Below are 23,629 nucleotides of genomic sequence, written 5' to 3'. Positions count from 1 at the left end.
AGAAGTTAATATTAAGAAGAGGACAAAGGAAGGAAATGAGATATTTTTTACACCTCAAGAGAGACGTCTTTCATCACTTAATAAAAGGTTATGATGCTATCACTAATACAGAAACAGTAAAAAAAAAAAAAGAAATTGCATTCCAAAATTTTACATCCAAAAAGGCATATTATTTGTTAGATGCTATCATATGCAGCATTTGAATTCAAAAGCAATTTTCCTAAACAAAATTACGGAATCTAATGTGTAATGAAGGTTGAACTTTTCCATTAACAAATGAATGCAACCAATATTATATTGCCCAAAAATAAAACAAATTACATGATGGAAACAACTACAGAAAAACTGGCTCTCAACTTTTTCTATTGGCTGTTTCCACATTGATTTGATTACCTACCCCCCCCCCCCCCCCCCCCCCTTTTTCTCTTTCCTTCCCTGTCATTCTATTCCCTATCTCTCTATTCTATTTCACTTGATTAATGTACAAGTTAGCCTAAAACTATGCATATTACAATTTACTTACACCTATCTTCATCGTTGTCTACTTCCTCTCATGCTATAGTTACTTTTCCTCCCACTGTTACTCAATCTCCTGCCTCCGCTCCAATCCTCATCATCGTCATTGTCATCGTCATCGCCACCCATTGTAGATTTCCGTCCTTTTCTTACAGTAGGACGCTTCCTTTTAATGTTTGCAGTGTAAGTGGAGTAATCGAATGCATCGTCCCTAAGCGTGTTCTTGAAATCCTGCAGGGTTCGATAGTGCAAATTAAGGGATGACAGAATAGATGTGAACCATGGAAAAGGAAAAGAGGGATGTGGGGTTTGGGGTTGGACCGCACCTGATAACTTTGTATGAATTCTTGATAAGTTGTTGGCAAAGTTGTGCATGTTTCGCTGATGTCGAAAGGAACATTCTGCTTGGACAGAAACTCTCCAGGTTTCGGTGGTTCATTTGGATTGAAAGACTAATTACAGAAAAAGAACACGAGCCAGTTGAATTGTTTTGTCTAGTTTGTGCATATAGATTAAATACCAGTTAAAAAGCATATATACCTGGCATCGAGCATCGTTCAGGCTGTACACGATTTTTAGATGTCTCTTTAGCTTCAGAAGAAGCTGCAGTGCAATAGCTGCCAGGCTCATGGTCTGCAATGGTTTGACAAACGGACTGAGAACAATTGATGTAAAAGGATGAAACAAGATACCCAGAGAAAAAAAAAGCAAGTAAAACAAAACACCAGATTGATTTTGAATGGTTGAAGACATGTTTAAGGGAGACTTTGAACTATTTCAAAATCTCTTCCATGCACGATGAAAATGTACTATTCCAAGATGCATATTTCAATTAATTTTAAACAAAATGCAGACAAATTCAATCAACTTTTGAGCGGATAGAGTAATTTGATTGGACCAGCTGTTTGAAATCACCTGAATCTTCTGAAGATCGTCTTTTGAGATACTAAATGAATCCATCGAGGAAATGTTGTGGAGTTTTCCCTCCAATTTAGAACTATTATTGTTCAATTCATGATGGGCAGCTGACTCTGGTGGTATTTGCTGATTCAGATCCATCGACATGAAATTGCAAATAGGACGAGGCTGATCAAGCTCCGCTGATCCATTCATATCTGATAAAATTATATTATCAGAAAATAACCCAGGTTGTGGAAGCTGAATCATTCCATTTTCATATGTAACATTCTGGGTATTCCTTTGTAACAAATGAACACTCAATGCTTTGATCTCTTCTTGAAGTGCTCCTCCTCTTACTTGTATTATTCGATTAATAGCATAAATCAAATATAAGGGCTCATCGGGGAATGTAAATGGTAACAATGCAAGTATTTCTGCACAATACCTGCGAAAGAACAGAAGAATTAAAGATATTTTAACCACAATATCATATCGAAGTGGAGAAAATGAATGGATTTCTCACATAAGGAAAGGTATCATAGAGTCATTCATCCGTGGGCTGTCAAACTTTCGCACAATGGAAGATATAAAATTGTTCCTTGAAACACGGTTTGCCCGTATGAGCTTGTAAATTCGAGAAACTCCAAGTCTTGCTTGAGTCAATGAACTTCCATCAGATCTACTTTTCAAATTGCTAGAGCCCTTGGATTGAACTTTTTTATTTGCATTGTCAGAACCACGGCTTATAGTTTGAATGAAAATGAATGACATTTGAAGACCATCCCCCAGGCGGCTCTCAAAAAATGTTGGGTACCTGAAAGGAGACGCATTAGTTAGTTATATTGTGTAGGTACTACTTAAGCTGACAAGTCAATAAGTTGAGTGTAGTGGGGGAGATTACTTCTCATTCATATTCATCAATAAGTGGTGAGCCAGCTTTGCATTTGCCTCATAGGGGTCTGTTTCAAGTGCAATAAGATAAGGAACACAAGTAATCGGATGGACAAGACCTTGGCGAAGCACCACTTCCACGATCTGTATATTGAAAACATCGCAAAAATACAATGCTCAATGAACCAAATAAAAGAGTAGATGCAGTGCAGTAAAACAAACGAATGGTCGTTCATTAGAGAGAAAATTGTTGTGTCCTCGTGCAGTCTTATAGAACATAAACTGATCCAAAGATCATCTCAGTATCTCAACATGGCTATTAGTAACATGAACATTAAATCAGCCATCCATGTTAAGATGGTTGTCACAGGCAGCTTTCTAGTAAACATAACTATAATCCAGAGCTTTTTACCTTGAGGGCAGTTTGACGAACTTGACCATTTAAATCTAAGCTTTGTCCCAGAATCCTTTCCCAATACAACTGAACAATACCACCACAAATGTTGGTATCTCCGGCACCAGCAGCAACAGGTACACTTTGGCCACCCTCCACAGTGTCAGGGCCAGCTCCATCACCAGCTTCATCTGTTCCCATTTGACCTTCCGCATCAAGAAGGTAATCATACATATTTTGCAATGCTTGCATCTGCCCAGCAAAATAATTTAATCGTATGCCCATAACACTGAAGGACAACCAAAGGATATTATTCACTCACCTTAAGACGAACATCAGAACCAGATGACAATGATTCCTCTACAATTTTCCCAACATCTTCTTCAAGCATAAATTCAGGCCTCGCAATAAGAACAAATCCCAAAGCCTACAAAATGTATACAGAATTAGGATGCCTCAATAAGAAAACAGATCAGAAGTAATCCGAAAGAAAATAACAAGTGAGAGGATACCTGCAGCGCTCTAACCCTAATAACCAAATCTTCCGTCTGCAGGTACATCTTTAACAAGCTAAGGCTCTTGGTAATATCAACATTCTTATTGCTGGAATTGCTCAGCAAAGGACTACCATAGCGAATAAGTAACCCAAGACAGAAGAGTGAGCGTCCTACTAGCTGCAATTTCATAATCCAAATTTATATATATAACTATTATCTTGTATGTAAAAATATCTATTATATACACACAGAAAATCGTTGTACCAACGAGCTTCAGAAAACGTGTTCTGATAGTGAGCCAAAAGTATTACAAATAAAAGAACAGTTATGCTATAATTTAATTAAATAACATAATAAATGCATGTATAATAACTAATATCATGGCAGACCTACACAATAGTGACAGAAAATCAACGGAAATGCAGGAATGACAAATAACACTTCAATCTCAACCGTGCAATCTCCCATTGCAATGTGACAGATCCTGAAGTTCATCCCAAGCTACTTAAAGAGACCTAGCAGGGCACTAGCACTTAACAAGCAAGTACACAACGGGAGAAGAACTATAGGAGGGAATTTGAAAGATTGAGTTGGTTATTATAGTATGTAGGTAATAACTAATAATATTATGTGTTTGGGATGCAGACTATTTTAATAAAGGTTATAATAGTTTGTGTTTGGGATGCAAACTATTTTAATAAAGGTTATAATAGTTTGTGTTTGGGATGCAAACTATTTTAATAAAGGTTATAATAGTTTGTGTTTGGGGTCCCAACTATTTTAGACTCGGTAGAATAGTAAACACCACAACAAAGAAAGAGAAAAATAATGAGTAGGAAATAGTAAACACTAACAAAAATAGATTTAAAATATTAATCATGTAGTTAATTGTATGTTATATAGTTGGAAACAACAATTATTATAATTGGAGCCCCAAAAAAGTAGATAGTCTTAAACCACTAATCAACCCAAAAGCTTAAGCTGATGGATGAAGGTAGATTTAACTATATCATCTCACTCCCCTCACTCGTGATCTTGAAATGTGGAGAAGACCCAACATGTGAAATCAATATTAATTAGGGAGAAAATAATATTCCAAGGGCTTGAACACATGACCTCTTGGACCACCTGCTCTGATACCATCTTAAAACACCGATTGACCTAAAAGCTTAAGCTACGGGTGAAGGTAAATTTAATTATTATCTAATAGCTAGCACACTCTACCCACTTGCTCAGTCTGCTGGTCTGTTAGAGTGTCTCAGTTGTATACATCACTGCACTTCCACTTGACACCTATCGTGATAATAAATGGCTTATCTCATCGTGACCTTCTCTTGAATTCTCAAAACTTTTTTCGCTCCATCCCCTCACAAACTTTCTTAAAGAGGCTGGGTTGGTTCCTTTTCTAGCCTCCCAACAATTTGATTTAGATGTTGACGAGAGGAGAGGAGAGGAGAGGTGGAAGAAAAGGCTTGGGATGGATTTAGGAGTCTTTTTGCGAGCCATATATCCACTGAAAGTATTTGTACAGATATGCTATAGGGATGCATTCAATCTTTGTTTGTTCATTAATTCACAGTTCTCTTTACTGCGGGGTAGAGCATCTTGGTGGCTCGCAAGGGTTATAACCTTGAAGTCACATGTCCAAATCCTATCTCCACAAAAAAAAAAAAAAAAGTGTCATCCCCTAAGGGCTAAAGCATAAGTCCGGTTTGTGAGGTATTTCAATTAATAACTACTAAAGGAAAGCTTAATTAAATTCAAACTAACAAATCACGTCACAAGCATAAATCATAATCAATACTCAAGATTCCAAATCTCTTTCTAGACTGCATCTCTTGTTGCTCAAAAGAAACATAATAATATAATGACAGAAATTAGAATTCAAAAAACCTAACCTGTTTGTTATCAACCCCTTGAGAATCCAAGCGTTTAAAAAACATCTGAATAAGATACTCTACAACCCATGCACCTTTACCTGCTATCTTACTCAAAGAGCAAAGACACCTGTGATTAGGGGAAAAAAATTAGTCCCTTGGGAAAATAAGAATGCAAATAAAGCTGAAACTAGATAGTCGAATATGCACAAGGTAAGATGTGTATTGATGAAAATCATGGTGTTCCACTCATTCCAAAAGGATCAATTACAAGATCTAAGGCATCAAAGATTCAAAAATCATTCATTATTTATGTACAAGCATGGATAGGGTCGGTTTATCCTCAATTTCATGTGCCACATACTAATACAAGAGACGAAGAACCATTTTGAGTATTGAATGTCAATGATTTTTCGGTTGAAGTGGACTATGGGGTAAACATTAAGCTTCCATAAATCCAACACTTCGAAGACCTCATGATTTAGTTAATATCACAATTTTATTGTAATTTCATTTGTTTTAATTTGACAAGTTAGAGTAACTACCATTAATAGGTTAATATTAAAGATTGTGGTTGGAAAATAAAAACTTAGTTAATGTTTTATTTTGACTTCTTTGTATTTTCATTAAATAGGACAAGATCTACATAAGGCTATAATGTCCTCATCCTTCGTTTGTAAGAAACCAAGGCTTTTGATGAATGCAATTTAAAATCTCTTATTGAGACTTTTCCCTTAAATTTTTAGAATTCTTGTGATAGAATGTATGCAAGTCATTCAATCTAACCTTGATTAAGTTTGATTGTGGACTGATTCAATTTAGAACAGGATTTCCAAATTTTGCTTCTAGATATATTCGATCTAAGAGGTAATCTAATTTTAACTTCTCTTGGTTGATCTAAATTAGTAAAGAAGGTGTTAGTTTCTTATTTCAAAGGTTCTTGCTACGTTAACAAATTGAATCTTTAGACTTATCACGATACTTTGTTATGCAAAAATATGTTAAAGAGAAGTACAAAAAGTAAAGAAGATAAGTACTTGATGCAAGCATGTACAACTGTCAAGAAGGAGTGCCGAACAATCATCTGTTTCAAGTCTTGTTCTAGATCTTCAGCAACATTTGGAGATAATTTTCGTAGCAAGGGCAAGACTGCATCAATTATGAATATGATACTCTCGAGTAAATGGGCAACCACTCGATTATCAACCTAACAACAACATGACCCAAGTTAAGGAGCAGGCATCTCCAAATTCACTTCTGAATTTAAGACATAAGATAAAAAAAAATGTCTGTTGAATGAGAAATTTATGGACTTAGTATCTGATGTTGGCATTTGCGAAAGTAAATTAAAAAGGGTCACACCTACCACCTAAAAATCAGACTCCCTTAAATTAAATAGACAAGGAAATGTTTTCGTAGATCCAAATTAATTTGTAAAATAATTTATCCTTATTCAAGACATCAATTACAGGAAATCTATATTCTATTGTAACTTCCGTTGTTGCTTTAATAGACTCATATTCTAAGTTCTTTTAAAGATGTATAACATCAAGGCTTAACAATAATACTAATAATAATAAATTTTAAAAAAAAAAAATTCCAGGAGGCGTCTGCCGTAGCGGATCCAAAAATTTTATTGACGGAGACTTTACAAACTAGTAAAAATAATCTGAAAAAATGTAAGTAGCAGGGCTTGAACCTAGATCTAAAGAAGGTTGGAAGACAATTTGACCATTGGACTAACTTCTAAAATTGGTATTATTTCAGTTTTTCATATACATGTATTATAAATAACATAAAGTTGAGAGGGGCTCCAAGCCTATGCTAAATCCGCAGGTGGGCGTTCACGCTATCATTATTACCTTGCCCCAAAAATAAAAAACATTAGTAATATTACAATATAAAAATATAGAATGTTAAGGAAAATTTTGGACGTTTTCTTATAGTCCTAATTAAAAATGTCAATAATGCTATCAAGTAATTTTGTTCTGTTGCATTTGAAATCTACATGAACGATATTTTTCTCCCTGAAGATATTAGTATTACATTTTTTCTTTTTGTCTAAAATATAAAAGTTGTGACACAAGGTAAGAAAAAACTAATAATACTACATACATATATAAATTAATGATTAACTTATAACATACATTGATCATATACGAACGAGGCAACAATGAAAAAACATGGAAAATTAATGGCAAAACTGTAGAAAATATTTATAAATATAACAAAATTTCAGAATCTATCAATTATAGACTTTCTACAAAGTGTATCATTCATAGATTCTGAAATTTTGCTATATTCTTTATATGGGTTCATTTTGCCATATTTGAAAACAACCCAATAAACATTTTAAAAGTTAAATTTTTCTTTATTATTTTGAATGCCTTCCCTGGCATGGTGCATGCCTTCGCTTTTCCCATCTTTTGCAATTTCATATTCAAAAAGAAAATTTAAATACATATTTTAGCAAAATATAAATAAATTATAATGCTAGCAAATTAAAACTCAACATTCTTTTAGCTTTTTTATTGAACATTGATCCTTTCCCTAGTCATAGATTAATCTGATGATTTTACTTTTATTATTTTAAAAAAAAGAACAACTTTGATAGTCCGTAAGACCATTTGTGAGATATTAGAATTTGTAATCAAATTGTTGATGGCTATTTTAACCCAAACCAATAATATATCTAGTTGTGAGAAGAAGTAAAGGATACGAAATGAATAGCAGATAACCTGGCTCTTGAGGTAAGGTTGGAGAGTGACCACAAACTGGGATGGGTTGGATGCAGGCGCACAGAGCATTGGATCCACAACACAAAAGGCGTGCAAGACCAATACATATGGAAGTGCCCGCACTTCAGTGTCCATGTTACTTCGCTCCTCCACCTGAGAGGTAACTTTCTATGCATATTATTGATTTAAAATTATAATAATAATAAATTTAAATACATAGAAAAACCATCAGCAACTAAAAAAGCGGAAGCAACAGCGTTACCTGCAATATCCTTTCCAGTAAGCACTTACACATCAACTCGCATCGCTTACGAACTGATGTGAGGGAAACAGGGTTGATACCAACAGCCTTGGTTGATTGTGGGAAAAAATCAAGGGCTAAGTTTCTCTTAATAATAGTCACAAGAAGTTGATGATTTGGCATTTTCCTCAATATTTCAACAATTTGCTCAGTTTTCTTGGCTATTTCTAATGGAACTGAGCTATCATCACCAAAGAACTGTGTTTGTGAACTGGAAGGCTCCTCAAACCAGAACTCATAGAATGTCTTACAAACAAGATCCTGTGAAACATATATAAAGAAACAAAATCGCTCAGTCAAAAAAAAGAAGCTTCCAAATACATCAGTTTGAGACACTGCCTTCTTCAGTAAAAGGAATCTTTGTTGCAAAATTCAATAGTAGATGCAACGTATTAGAAACTTGAATATAATTTAAGGTAAATTTAAAATTAAAAATTAAATAACAAATAAAAGCTCTAATGAAACGCAGATTAATTAAAGAAACCTGAGTTTGTGAACCAGAATGCTCCTCAAGCTCAAACAAGAATGTATATAAAATTTGAATGAAGAAAGAAGACATCAACAAAACAGCATTCAGAACACATAAAGGTCACAAAAAATAGGAAAAAAAATGGCATGCACTCCCTCCCTTGAAATTAGAGGTTCAGTTCATCATCCCTACAATTTTTGTTCTCATTTCTCAATAACTAATAATAGAGATGAAAGGCTAAGTTCTCTCCCTTCTCTTTCCTCTGACCCACCCTCTTCTCCCCTCACTCCGACCACGACATCTCCGGTCACATCTTCTCCTAACTCTCTAAGCGGCCACGTCTTCTCCCCTCACTCTGGTAATGACTTCCCTGGTGAGTTGCTTCACTTTTTCCGGAAATGGAAGTTAAAAGTTGCAAATTTGTTGACTCTTTCTACTGTATATGGTTCAAAAAAGGGTGATTCATGTTGAAGATGTAGATTTCCAGAAAATCATCCATTTATCCAAGACCCAATTGGAATGGTTCATTAGTTCAATAACGGTTCTAATCAAAGAACCAGTCTGGAAACGTTGATACTGGAATAACAAGACTATCCAAGTTCCAAACACCATCTGGATGGTTTCTAAGGTGTGTTGCTCGTAGTACCTCTGGAATACAATCCTTCATCCATATTTATTCAGGAGAGTCGAGGCAATGTTGGTTTTCCTTCCATAATATGATAAGCTTGTTCTTTACGATTGTTTGTTTTGGTCGTTTTTCCTTGTATTGGCCAAGATCATCTTTGGGCAGTTTGTTTGGATGTTTGTCTTTACTTATTTTGCTCTTATTATAATTCTCTTGTACTTTGAGCATTAGTCTCATTTTTCATTGTTAACAAAGAGGATTGTCTCCGTTTCAGAAAAAAAAAAACCTAACGTCCTATCCCCTAGGTGATGAGAACACCAAACGGAACTTAAATTTAAGGAGAGCAGTCATGGGCAATATTCGCATAATTTAAACCTACCTGAATACTTGACTCATCATCACCAACTCGAGAAATGATCTCTATGCATGCCCTTGTAAATTCTGCGAAATTTGCATTTGACGTGCACATATCTCGAATGATTTTGATGGCTCGTTTCCTCACACTAACTCCAGTATCTTTGACTCTCTCAGAAATCTTTTCAAAATACTGCAAAATCAAGCACATTGTTGGAAGAAGGAATAAGGAACGACAGAAAATCGTGGCATAAAATGAGAATGAGAACATGCATTAACAGACCTTAAAACCAAGATCAGGATGTGAGGCAATGTGTCTGCCAACAAGTTCCAAAGCTGCTTCCCTGACAGATATCGCAGAATCACAAAACCTTCCTTCCACAGCCAGTTGCACACGTTTGTCTCCCAATACCTCTGGATCAGCTTCAACAATTATACTGACCTGCTTCATTAAATTAGATAAAACATAAGTACAGTTTAAAATAGAATGTGATGTTAAAATAATAACAAATAAAGAAAGGGGAAGAGTATCACCGCTCTTAAAGCCTTGGCCCTAATTACTGGAGAATTTTCCCTTAAACTTGCCTGAATGAGGACAATTATGTTTTCAAGAGTTTCATGCACATCTATAGGTTAAATCAACGAAAAATAGTTTACTAACCAGAAGCATGTGAAGAATCTTATCAAAACCTCTAGAGAAAGAATTATTTTGTCCTAGTGCAAGAGTGATTTTCTTAACTGAATCCCTAGTCAATAAAGAGGAAGTATTGCCACCATCCCTCACTATTGCCATAGATTTCAGTCTAGAGAGATAGTAAATAAATTTCTGCTCAGATTTTGGATCATCTTTGTACCAAAGGCAGAGATAGAACCTGCAATATGTGCAATAATATCAGAATGATGGCAAGGCAGGCTCCAACAAGAAATTAAAAAATAAAATAAAAAAATGAGGACATCAAAACCAAACAAACCAGCGAACAAATAGATGAAGATCATCTGTGGAACCAACTTCCTGGAGGTAATTCAGAAGCAACTGCTGAACAATTTCAATGTTTGAAACAAGCCACGAAGCATTGGAACCTTTATCTGACCAATCTTTCCGCTTCTCACTATCATTCTTGCATTGGGATTTGCAATATGATTGTAAGACTTGAAGTTGTTTTCTGCAGTGACAAATTTGACAGAACCAGCCCCGGTTAGGAATTTCATTTTCCCTTCCAGTTCCTCCCATGCAATCTGCATGAAATAACCTCTGACAACCTTGACAAACAAGGATACACTTTTCCACCCTGCCATCCAAGCAAATAGAACAGACATCTTTAGGGTAACTCTGATCAGCAACATCCTCTTTATTTCCCAACTCTTGCAATATCCAAAACTTGTCTGTGGCAGAAATGACTGCATCACGTTTCAACCTTGCAGCAATCATGCCAAGAAAATCAATGGCCATAGAACGAGCAGAGATGTCTTTAGATTTCAGTCCGGCATTTTGAAGTAATAACACACAAAGAACCTGCAAATGGATATGCCTTAGGAGGAATGATAATTATAAAAAAAAATGAAGACACGGTGTTTTTCAATTTTAAAGATTCAGTACGGAAAGATCACCACCTCCAAAATAGGAGCTGATGCAGGATATTCAGGTAAATTTAATGTTGTGAGTAGATCCAAAACCATATTTTCCATCATTACTTTCACTTCAGATGCATCTTGAGTCTTCACATTAGCAAACCGCTGAAGTACACGAGTCCAGAAAAGACAGCATGCCTCTGTAGCTGCTTCATGGCATTTGGTTGGGCAACTACTGTCAACTGAAACTTCAAAAATGGAATGACTATCTGACGCTTGCCTCAAAGCTTCAGGGAGGTTTGCACTATAATGTACTAATTGAATCAACAGGGCAGTAATCATTTGAATTTGACGTTGTTCTTCTTCCGGTAGATGATATGCTCTTAAAGCTCGTTTCGTGGATGGCAATTTGAAGAGCATCTGAACTAATTCATCTATCAAATAGTTACGATGTTGTGTATATGAATAAAATATCTGCGCCAAGTTTCAATGTTTTCATCAGAAGATTTAAATGGCAGCAACCAATTGCATTAGGGTCTATGTAAAACATAGACAAAATAACACATTTATTTTGGAAGAGAAGCAGAAATCCATACCCCACAAATTAAACCAATTGCCTTAAGTTGCAGGAGCTGAATATTGTCCACCAAAAAAGTAGAAAAACTCGTTTTCACTAATTGAAGAATACAGCTATCTGGTAATCTCTCTATTAACAACAAATCCTTAAGTAAACCGAGAATGGTGCACATCTTCTGAAGAATAGTGTTAACAGCATTAGATACCCTATCAAAGAAAAAAAATGCATATATTACTCATTTGAATTCTTTAAAATCGTTATTATGTTCAATAAAGAGACAGAATATGATAGGCACACTTGTTGAGTGCAGGCTTCCTAATTTTAGTAGTCTTAACAGCACGACGTTTCTTAGTCGATGAACCATAGTCACCATCTTCTTCGTCTTCAATGACTGAAAAATCCAAAAAATAAAAAATAAAAATACAAGGAACTGATCAAAGTTCATCTATAAGTTAGTTAACCAAGCTTTTTTTTATAATTTCAGAAGCAAAAGATAACATTACAATTAGAGACTTCTTTTTTCTTTTTCTTTTTTTTTTGATGAAATAGAGACTTAGAACATGTTGCACCAGCAGTACTTCAAACGATATACATCAACAAAACATTGCCCTAAAAACATTTATTTAAAACAAAATGATTAACTTTCATTTAGGATAAAAAAAAAGAATACACGAGCATATAGAAGAAAAGAAGCCCAAGAAAAGGGGAGCTCCCCATGCAAGAAAGGACTACAATAAAGCAATACCATGCCTAAAGTATAAATTACAAAAGATTTTCGAAATTGAAACCCACGAAGAAACATGAAAACAATCGAGGGACCATAAATCTGAGGGATCCCTATCCACCAAAAAAACATATGATACAAGGGTTGAAAAATAGTGTGTTTAAAAAATTAAAAGAAAAAGAACATGATCAATATTCTAATAAGTGCAAAGTCCATGGTACAATAAGGTCAAAGAATTATGGAAACACCACAAATTGAACTCCACTCCAACAAGCCAAATCCAAAAAACACCTTGAAAAATCTTTTGCAATTCTCCATCCAAATTCAATCTTCCAAAATTTTCCATCCAAATTCAGTCTTCTTAAATTTTCCATCCAAATTCAATCTTCTGTTCTCTGTCCAATTCTTTTGAGGGACAAAAAGAATCTAGATTAAACTACTAACCTTCAAACGCACCATTTTCACTGACTTTATGCAATGCACGATATGAAGGATCATAAGCACACATAATATCCATTATGTGGCGTCGGGAAAACTCTAGAATTCTCTCTATGATCTGATAGAGATAGAAGGAAAAAATGGTTAGTCATCAATCTTCAATGAATCATGTATCGTCAGCAATCAGCAACAATTCTAAAAGCATGGAGTGCACTGAAGAAAAATAGTCCTTTTGGGAGCTTAATTGCAAATTTAAAAAGTCAAAAAAATAAAATAAAATAAAAAAGAGCTCTATCCAATGAAGTAAAACACTCATTGTATGGAATTTATGTATAGATATAAAATTAGAAATTAGCATAAAGTTTGAGATAGTGAAAATAAAGGATTAATTTTTACAGACAAACAAAGTTTAAGGTCAAACACATAATCACATATCAAATGCCTAAATTAAAACATCTCATCACCAAATAAGTTCCCATCTCTATCACTTCCATCTATCATTCAGACTCATAGAGCTCCATACTTTCCCCGCTTGTTTGATCTTATTTCCATATTCCTCCATGTCCACATCTTTAAACCAACTTTTTGTTCAAATTTTATTTTCTTTAGTTTTGAAAAAAAAGAGTATCGAACTTAAAGAGAAAGCCATACGCGTTGAAGAGCCAGACGTAGCTTAATTGTGAAGCACGCCTAACTGTACACTTAAATTTTTTTTATAAAAATGGTCGTTAGTGAGCAAATTACTTGATACTCAGACAGAATAATCAGGATAAGACAGATTCAAGCAACTAAAAGGACAAACCTCTTCTTTGTAAAGCAACTTTGGCATTTGGTCGTGAGCCATTATTGCCAGAGATGCATGTATGGACTCCAAAGCACAAAAGATGGCTGCAACTGCATCTGAATCTGACTGAAATACGATAGGAAAAAGAAATTTAATTAAGATAAGGAAAGCATAATGCAATGGCAGAAACCAAGCAGAGAGAAGCAAGTCATTTTCTACTCCAAAGAACTTTCAGGCCACAACGACAACAAGAACAAAAAACAAAAGGACAGCAGTGGCATCAGTTCCAAAAACAAGTAGAGAATAATTACTTCCACCATACACATGTTTCATTCAAACAACAGTTGCTTTACAAGAGCACCAAATTCAGTTATCGTACAACTTTTGTAGGAAACTTCAACTGCATAAGAAGAACCAAAAGATAGAAACAGGGAGGAGATGTGTCATCTAAGAAGCACGGACATTCAGCAACTGTTCATCTTCAATATTTATGCCAATGAGTGAAGTTTTAGCCAGATTTTAGTGGGAGTCTAAAGGCTAAGAGGAAGACTGATAGCCTGCCACCAATTTGCAAGAAAATGATTTTATACATCTCCCCCTCCCTCTACTCCTGCTTGGGCATTTCTACTTTTTGGGAAGTTTCCCTCCCCTTTCTCATACTTCAGCATTCCTTTAGGTTGTAATTTTCAGTTTTTTTATTTTTGAGAACCTGTTTTAGATCAGAAAGAAGAGTGATAAATGGAGTAGCTTAACTATCTCTAAGGGTGGTCGTTTAACAACCTTCTTGTCTGCTACTTCTCTATCCTAAAAGCCGCCAAGGGAGTTACAAATGAGACTGAAAAGTCAGCAAGGAACGTCTTATGAAAGAGGGACAGTAGCCATGGTTCTTGTAGACACCTTGTGAATGGGAGAAAGCTTCTCTTCCTCCTCTAGATGGAGGTTTAGGGATTTAAGTATTTCAACAAAAGAACAATGCCCTTCTACTCAAATGGCTTTGGAGATTTACTCGAAAAAAACGAAGACCTTTGGATGAAGGTGATTTCAAGTATTTATTGGTCAACTCTTCCTCCCAAAGGTAAAGCCATGGGCAGACTGCTGTCTGATACTGCCAAAAACAGTGGCTTTTTCTTAGATTCTTGGAGTTTAAATTTCAGAATGGGAGGTTGGTTAAATTTCTGAAGAATAGATGGTTAGAAGAAAACACCCTTGAAATAGCGTTTCCAGATATCCTCAATATTTCAATGATAAAAAAGGCAACCATGTCCTTCAAACGAAGTGTACACAATGGGTACTCTCTCCCTAAGTTTGCAAGTTATGCCTTAGGAATGAAAAATCTTTGGATAACATTTTTCTTCGCTCATTTTGTTCTTTTTTTTTTTTAAGAAAAGAAAAGGAAACGTGACTTTTCATTGAACAAATGAAAAGAGACTGATGCTCAAAATCTAATGAGAAAGAATTAAAATATGATGAGTACGTTGAAAACAACACAATAGAGTCAAGCTGGAAAATGAACATGTTGAAGCCCAGCATTTGAAGAATACATGTTGAAGCCCCAAATAAGTAATAACACAATGAGGGCATCTAACTTCCAGACTTTTAAAGAGAAGCTAATCCAAAGGAGAGATGACAGCCAAATGACTGTGAAGTGAAGTTAGCAGAAATCAATCCTGAAGAATCCAACCTTTGCCTTGAATTATCTTACTTCGTCTTGGAGAGCTCCCCAATTCTCAGTACAAATAGTGAATAAATACTATCATCCAGGTCCTTTCAAAATTAATTGAAATTGAATTATACAGAGATTGGGAAAAACAACAATTTGCCCTTCCCATGAGAAGAATCCAATTTTTGGAGGATACATGGACTATGTCTTATATTTTGGCTCATCTTTTTTTGAAAAGGAGACGGCCTCTTTATTAATATAATAATAATGAGACAAAAGCTTATAGTACAAGAGAATTAGACAATGAGCATATGTAACCATGGATCAGGAGGTGCACCTGAGCATCTCAACTAAGTTGACACCCCTATAGTGGCATCATATCCAAACAAGCTAAAAACCAAAACAAATGAGTAATGTCCACAAGCAAAACAAAACGGAAAGAAGTACAAAAAAAATACAAATACAAATAAAAAAACTGTATCATACTAAATATCCATCAACTCGCATTGAGACAAACTCGAGATCCTTGGAGAAGGAACACCACGAGGAGGCTAAGAGTTGATGACCCCATCGAGGTATTATGCTAAGAAGCTTGCTCGGTAATTAAAAAACTCTAGGATCTTCCCAAACACAATTCTGATAACGATGCAAACAAGTTGAGAATAAGCAATCAAAACCAGGTTCTCTGAATAGTCAATATCAATGGAGAAAAAGTGCAGATTGAAGGAGACAAACAATGATCAAAAGCCATTTTCCAAATTAGATTAACAATCCAACGTAGACTTCTATAATCCCATAGAATTTTCCAGCTTTAATACAGAGGAATGAATGAACTCAAAAAACTTCAAACCGGAGTCATTGATCACTAACTTAGGTTGATTATAACCCTTTCTTTCCCATGTGACTAAAGCCCCTTAAGAATCTGAAGCTCACTCACTTCTTCAACCTTCAAGTTTTCTTGAAACTGAAAAACCCAGCAAACTACTTCCTGCTATACATCTAATCAACTTCTTTCACATGGCATACTGTCTGCTGGAAATCGGCTTGTCACACAAAATAACCTCCAAAAGATCAAGGCTTCAAAATAAACTCTGGTAAAGAAATAAGTTCCAGTCAAATACACAATCACTCTATGATGATACAGACCATAATCATTAGTGATCCAGAAATCTTTATATAGATGGTTCATAATCATCAAAATTACAAGAGAACTCCACAAGGATTTGAAGAATCTGGATCAAAACTGCACTTTTTTGGTACTAGTAGCAAAACCATAACCAGGGATGTCATCTTAATTTGCTTCCTAACTACCAATTTTTTAAATTTAAAAAAAAAAAAAAACAATCAACTCCTAGCTCCCTTTTATTCCAAAAGTACTTTCGAAGCACTATCACATCCAAGACTACTTTCAATGCTGAAGATAAAGTTTAAAGAACTCAAAGGAAAGATATACCGCAAGCTTCGATGATGTCATGCAAGTGCTGTGGGATTTCTTCAATGGGGGGAAATGGGAAACTTATTAACTCTTCTCCATAAGCTTGGTTCACTATAGCTAAGGCCTAGGTGAAGGAAAAGAGAAGGCTCTTTGGTCAATGGAAAACTTTAAGCTCTCTTTGTATTTTTAAAGGGAAATGAGTCATTTCCATTAATAATAAGTGAGACTAAAGCTCATAGAACTAAAGGTTTATACGATGAGCAAAAGAAAATTTAGGATCAGCAGACGCACCCGGACATCTCAACTAAGTTGACATCCCCTTAGCGTCCTCGTCATGTCCAAACAAAACTAAGAAGAGACCTGTCAAAGAAGGCAACCACACTGCCTTTACAGCATATAATAGTGATACATGCAGAGCCAAAAATACAAAAGTACAATCCTTATGGTAGTCAAACTAAGACCAAGAGGAAGAATGTCAAAGAAGGCAACCATACTGCATTTAAGCTCTCTTTGTTTGAAGGTTCCTTGGGTGGTTCTGATTTTACAGATTGAAAGGCAACTCGCTTGTAGTGTGGAACCCCAGTTTATCACTACCTTGTCATTTCATTAACAGAAATTACAAAATAGAGTATTAACTCAGTCAAAAGGCTAAACTCAAATGGGTCAAGGAAGGAGACTGCAACACTGCCTTTTTCCATAGAGTGGCTAGTGGATAAAGGAAGAAGAACCATATTTATTGGTCTTTTGGTTTTGGTGAACGGGGAGCATACTAGAAATGATAAGGAGGTTGAGGAGGTTCTTTCAGCTTTTTCTTATCTTTATAGTTCGATTGTTCAAGTAAAGCCATTCGTGCAAGGAATTGACTAGTGCCCATTTTGCCAAGGGATGATGAGGAGTCGGTGGACCCTTTTACTTCAAAGGAAATTTGGAACGTGGTCCTTGACAGTGACAGGAATAAGTCCCTGGACCCAGACGATTTTTCCACGACTCTTTTCCAAGATAATTGGGATCTAATTAAGGTTGGTTTGGATGAAGTCTTTAAAGAGTTTTTTCGGATAGGTATTTTGAATTGTTCTATGATAGAAAGATTAGTGTGACTTATCCCAAAAAAGGAGAATACCAGTAGGGTGAAGGAGTTCAAACCCATTACCCTAAGTGTCTATAAAATTATGAATAAGGTCCTTGCTAATCGCTTAAGAGAAGTGTTGCCCTCAACTATATATGAGGCTTTATAGAACTCAAGGACACTCGTACAACCTACAGAACAGTTCCTATTCAAGTAAGGTGGCAACTATTTGTCGCCCTTCTTGTTCTTAATCATCGTGGATGTCTTAAGTCAAGTCATCTTAAGGGTATGGAGGGAAACATTATTCAGCCTTTGAAGATCGGTGCGAAGAAGGTTGTCTTCTCATCTTCAATTTGCTAATGATATGATGTTGTTTTGTTATGGCAATGAGAACTCCTTGATCCTTAATCATATGGTGGGTATCCGAGGCCATGTCTAGGTTTAAAATAAAGAAGAGCGAATGCCAAATCTTGGGTCTTAATTTTTTTTAAACGAAGACAGACCTCTTTATTAATGATGGAAAATGAGACTAATGCTTAAAGCACAAGAGAATTACCCTAAGAGCAAAAAAGAAAAGACAAAAACCAAACAAACTCCCCAAAGATGATAAATCTTGGGTCTTAATTGTGATCAGGAAAAGCTCCAAAGATAGGTGAATGTGATTGGTTGATAGATTGGCTCTTTTCCTTCCTCCTACCAAGGGCTTCTGATGGGAGGTAACTCAAGAGCCATGTCTTTCCAAGATCCCATTTTTGAGAAGATCTGTAAGCGGTTAGCTTTTTGGAAGAGAAGTTTTTTCGCAAAAGTTGGTAGGCTAACTCTGATTGATCGATGCTTAACAACATTCTCCTCTATTATATTTCCCTATTTCAAGCTCTAAGTTCGGTTTTTTCGAGCCTTGAGAAGTCTACGATAGATGTTATTTGGAAAGGGTTCTCGTCTGATTAGTTAGGAGGTTGTTGGATGCATTGTTAACCAAAGAGGGTAGGAGATTGGTAAATTAAGGCTTCAAAACAAAGTTTTGTCCAAGTGGCTATGGCGTTGTTCCCTTGTGTTTGAATCCTTGTGGCCTAGAATCATTGCAAGTAACCATGATTCTCATCCTTTTTATTGGGTGGCTAAAGAGGTTAAAGACACGTACTTATTTGATATGTTGTAATGTGGGAATGGTAAGCTTACGTATTTGGGGAAAGATAGTGGATGGGGGATAATCCTCTTTGCTTTCCATTTCATCATCTTTATCATTTTCTTTGTTCAAAAATCGCCCTCTCTGATTTTTTTGTTCAGTCCAGAAAACTCTGTCCTTTTCTTTTGGGTTTTGCCGTCATTTGTCCAAAGGGGAAATGATAGAGGTTGCCTCTTTTCTTTCTTTGTTGGGCCTGGACGAGTCCATTTCTAGGGTTGGAGAAGGAATATTCATGTCTGGAGTCCAACCACTCTGAAGGCTTGCTTTCCTTGCAAGTCTTTCTTTAGGTTGTGGTTGGATCCCTCACTTCTTAGTGAGTCAGTCTTTGATGTGATGCAGTGGATTAAGATTCCAAGTAAAATAAAGTTCTTAACTTGGCAAGTCTTGCTTGGTCGGGTGAGCACTTTAGATAGGCTTGCTAGAAAATTGTCCTCATTAATGGGTTTTTTCTGCTGAAATCTTTGTTAGAAGGCGGAGGAAAATCTAGATCGTCCCCTTTGGTGCTCAGTATGCAACGTTTGTGTTGAGTTGCTTGTTTGATGTTTGAATTGCTAGCCAAAGAAATATCCATGCAATGATCGACGAGTCCCTCCCCTTCATCCGCCTTTCAGAGAGAAAGGACCTTTTCCTGGTTTGGTGGGGTGTTGTGTTTTGAGATGGGGGAGGAACAATAAAGTGTTAAAAGGTAATAGGAACCGTTGTGAGGTTTGGACCTTAATGAGCTTTCATGTGTGATGCGTCGCTTTGGGCTTCAGTATGGAAGCTTGTTTGTAATTATTTTCTAGGTAACGTCTTACTTAATTGGAATCCCTTTTTAAGAAGGCTTTTTTTGTGGGCTTGTTTTTTTGTATGTCCTTGTATTTTTTTCATTTGTTTCTCAACGAAAGTTGTTGAGTCTATAAATAACTTTTTTATAAAAAAATCAAAAAAGAAAAACAGAAAACAGAAGTACTCAAGGCAATGCATCAATGATTTGAAGTAAATGAATGCATTAGAAAGAGATAATTTTTACATAGAATTAACACACGCCTCACTAAGAGAAAATGTTATTGATTCAAGAACTCGATCATCAATGGTTTACGTCATGAAGACAATTCAAGAAAACAGGAATAAGAACCGATTAAGAATATGAATAACAAAACCATTTAAAATAAAGGCAACTCACATGTTCACATTCTTCAACAGATAATCCTTCTGCTCTATGTATCTGATTATCTAGAACCTTCAACAGCCTCGTCAGCATATCTAGAGGAACCAAATGAAGAAGTTTCTTCGAACGTATAGACATTATTTCATTGACAAGCATTCGAAGATCAGTAAGAGGAAGAGCCAGCCACTCTGATTCATCACGATCATCGTCGACAATTTCAGCTCTACCACAAAAGTCCTCCAAGAACTCGCAAGTGTTTGCAAGGGTGTTGTCTACAATATTCAAAGTAATATTTAGTCCATGAAAAATGAAAGCAAAACTTGTGAGGTGAAATAGTCCAGATTTCATATACTAGCTCAAGAAACGTTTGGAAAACAACCTTGAAGCTCAGAAGAGTCTGTTCTACCAGAAGAAGTTTCATCACGGCCTTTCTTCTTAGTTTTTACTTTTCTAGAAGATGATATTTGTGTATCCTGTAAATTTTTTATTGCCAGGGTTAGCAAAACACAAGTAATAAAATAAAGAGACTGAAAACCCTAATGTCTGCATACATTAGTAGGCATAGTTTCAGGTTCAGTCTTATGACTTTGAGTTGTTCTAGAGTCTCCTTCAACTTGATTTCTAATAGGTAGTCTTTGCTCAAAAACTTTCCTATCAGGTGCCGTACTGCTGGAGACATGATCCATAATAGGACCTGAGAAACTTGAACAGCACAATAGACAGTAAGTTCAAAAATAAATGATTGACTTCAGGAATAAAAGTCATCCAAGTAAAATAAAATCAAACAAAAAAAGTAAATAAAAAGTTAATGGAACAAATTGCATATTTCTAGATAACATAGCATTAAAATCATCTTCATTCTTACTTCCCTATTTTCATGGTTAATCATAACCCTTTTTCCTAAATATTATATTTTTACAATTTCCCACCCCTTAAATTACCGATAGGTCCAGAACATGATGCACAATCAAACAGTAATTTTATTATTTAAGAAATAAAAGGGAACTGATTTGAAGCTTTTGAATTCCTTGTACACCTCAACCCGTTTTTGGACGGGCTAAAAGGCTAATGTATTCCAAATAAATACTATGGACGATCTAGGAGCCAGATAGAGAGAACCCCCAACGAAGAAAAACCTTCCAATCATTTAAACATCAAAAGACTATAGTTATATAGAATATTTTTAGAGCTTGATCAGTAGCAAGAAGCAGAATGGTGCCCAATAATAAAAACAATTAAAAGAAGATAACCTATCTTTGAAATTCTGGAACTCCTAGGTCCCACATCAAACATAAACATTTCACAAAGCATGGTATCAATTCTTCACAACTCCAAACAAGCATACACTTGACTGATAGAGCTATTTATGTACCACAAAAAGTGATAATAATATACGCCAAATATGCTCAGAATAGGAGATTAAAAAAACTTTTTCATTACCATTGGAGAAATAAAATAAGATGGTTTGTGTCACTCAACTTACATTTCAAAATATGACAATATATAGTTAAAAATTAAGTCACTGATATTTCCATTAAATAAGGAAGAAAAACATTTCAAGACTTCGTTTACCTGGAGCAGTATAACTGAAGGCGTCACCATCATGGCGTAGAACTTCCTCATAGAGTTCAAAAGGCTCCACAGGCCCTTCTTGAAGAACCTTAGCATCTTCTCTGAGATTTCTGTTGATGGCATCAAAGTGAATAATAATATCAATATAAACATGGAAAGAAATCTATAGCATGTAACTCTCTTTTTTTAGCTAATAGGAAGAGAAATCAACTGCTTTTTTTTCCCTACTCTTGAAAAAAAAAATACTTTTCAATGATAAAATGAAAAGAGACTAATGCTTAAAAATACACGATACCAGAAAACATAGGAGAATAAGAACACAATAGAGACCATACAAACTTAAATGGAGAAAATAAAAGCATTTGAATACAAGTAAATGTCTTGAATAGAATAATTAGCAAAAACTTGAACGAAAAACATCACATAGAGGCTAGAATACAAGCAAGTCAAATATGGAGACAATGTACAGCATAATTCAGTAATACAACTCTAGTTAATCGACAGATATCAACTACGTATGATGATCCAGCAGTTCACAATAACTAAGTTGAGTGAGGGATAAATCTCAGGTGAGTAGTTAGCTGGAACGCCTAATAGCCTACAGACTTCCACGATTGAAAGATGACATAAACTAGTATACTATGAAAATCGAAGCAGTAACCGACGCCTATACCTTCATTAATCCAAATTTGTCGGCTACTACCGATAATTCTATGCGCAGTTAAATTTTGAAAATGAATGCTATAAATGCTGCTATTCGCATTAATCAAGTAGTTCCAATTTCAATTTCAAAAATGGATAATTTAAACTCCACAAGCGAAACAGTAGTTGCATTGCTGAACTACAACTGCGAGATAGAATAATCTAAATCAACGGTCAAAAAGTAGAGATTTCAAAAAAAAAAAATGAAGTTCCTGAAAGCAATTCCGTGGAGGCAGAAATAGTAACAACGCCAAATCCACAAAACAATAGGAGCCAACCAAAATAGAGTCAACCGAAGTGAAGAATTAGGAGAAAAATGAAGTTCGAAATGGAGAAAAAAGAAATTGGGGAACTCACAAGTAAGAGACATCAGTAGCAAGAAGCAGATCAGCGATCTTCCTAGAGTGAGGGAGAAGATCAGAGGTGGAGGTAGCATAGGTAGCGTCGGGGTGATCGGAGAGGCGAAGGTGAGGGTCAGAGGCGCCAAAGAAGACCGGAAGTGATGGCAAAGGCAAGCAAGGAGCAACTTCAGAGTGTATAGTATTAGACAAGCCGATGCCGCGGTTGGAGGAGGTAGAGGCAGAGGAAGAAGCAGAAGCAGAGAGCGGCAAACTCATGGAGAAGAAAGCCGGAGAGGAAGAGCATGTAGAGTAAAAAGGTTGAAGGAAGTGAAATCAAGGTTGAATTGAGAAGGAGGTGAGTTTTACAGAGGAGAGGAAAAGCGGGAGAGAAGAAGATGGAGCCCTAGCGATGGAGGAAGAAAGGGGAGAGAGAGAGAGGCCAAACCAAAAGCAAATGGCGGGGAAATTGTGTTTATGAGCAAAAATTGGAAATTTTTTTGGACAGATAAATATTTTAATTTTTGGAAAATAATGATAATTATAAGCAGAGTGCCAAGAAAATGGAGGAGGCGATGGTGAGGAAACAGTGGAAATTTGTGTTCTTCTTTCGCCTCCCCCTTCGGTGGACTCCATATTCTTTTTCTTTTTTTTTAATCTTCTTTTTTTTTTTATTCTCCCTTTTTTTTCTTCTTCTCTCTCCTAAGTTTCAACCTACTCTTGGAAACAAACCCCAACTCAAACCTACTCAACTAATCCTACTCACGTGGATACTTTTATCCACCTCTTTTTCTCTCTCTTTTTTATTTTCTTTTAAACAATATTTGTTTTTACCTATCAAATTATCCTATAACTTTTTTAGTTTA

At 35.7% G+C, this 23,629-nt stretch overlaps 1 protein-coding gene across 4 annotated transcripts; it reads right to left on the bottom strand.

Moving 5' to 3' along the window:
• Positions 1–148: 148 nt before the first annotated feature.
• LOC101207714 (sister chromatid cohesion protein SCC2) lies at positions 149–23,373 on the bottom strand. Of its 4 annotated transcripts, none has more exons than XM_011655040.2 (28): positions 22,783–23,373; positions 21,724–21,833; positions 20,703–20,845; positions 20,531–20,624; positions 20,167–20,423; positions 13,673–13,780; positions 12,877–12,988; positions 12,006–12,099; positions 11,728–11,914; positions 11,174–11,605; positions 10,534–11,075; positions 10,224–10,434; positions 10,097–10,147; positions 9,846–10,004; positions 9,588–9,755; positions 8,076–8,375; positions 7,814–7,966; positions 6,113–6,282; positions 5,097–5,205; positions 3,214–3,375; positions 3,024–3,128; positions 2,720–2,953; positions 2,318–2,451; positions 1,940–2,230; positions 1,432–1,861; positions 1,057–1,149; positions 843–968; positions 149–747 (listed from the first exon to the last, which is right to left on the bottom strand). In XM_011655040.2, the coding sequence occupies exons 1-28, from the start codon at positions 23,040–23,042 to the stop codon at positions 532–534; spliced, it is 5,451 nt and encodes a 1,816-aa protein (XP_011653342.1). In that variant the 5' UTR covers positions 23,043–23,373; the 3' UTR covers positions 149–531. The 4 variants fall into 4 exon arrangements, with proteins under 4 accessions (XP_011653342.1, XP_031740790.1, XP_031740791.1 ...); XM_031884930.1 differs by having other exon boundaries at positions 12,889–12,988; XM_031884931.1 differs by lacking the exon at positions 10,097–10,147.
• Positions 23,374–23,629: the final 256 nt, after the last annotated feature.

The sequence above is a fragment of the Cucumis sativus genome, chromosome 4 (genome assembly GCF_000004075.3).
Source record: "Cucumis sativus cultivar 9930 chromosome 4, Cucumber_9930_V3, whole genome shotgun sequence".
NCBI lineage: Eukaryota > Viridiplantae > Streptophyta > Magnoliopsida > Cucurbitales > Cucurbitaceae > Cucumis > Cucumis sativus.
Note: the sequence above shows the minus strand (reverse complement) of the source record. Positions and strands in the feature narration are given on the sequence as shown.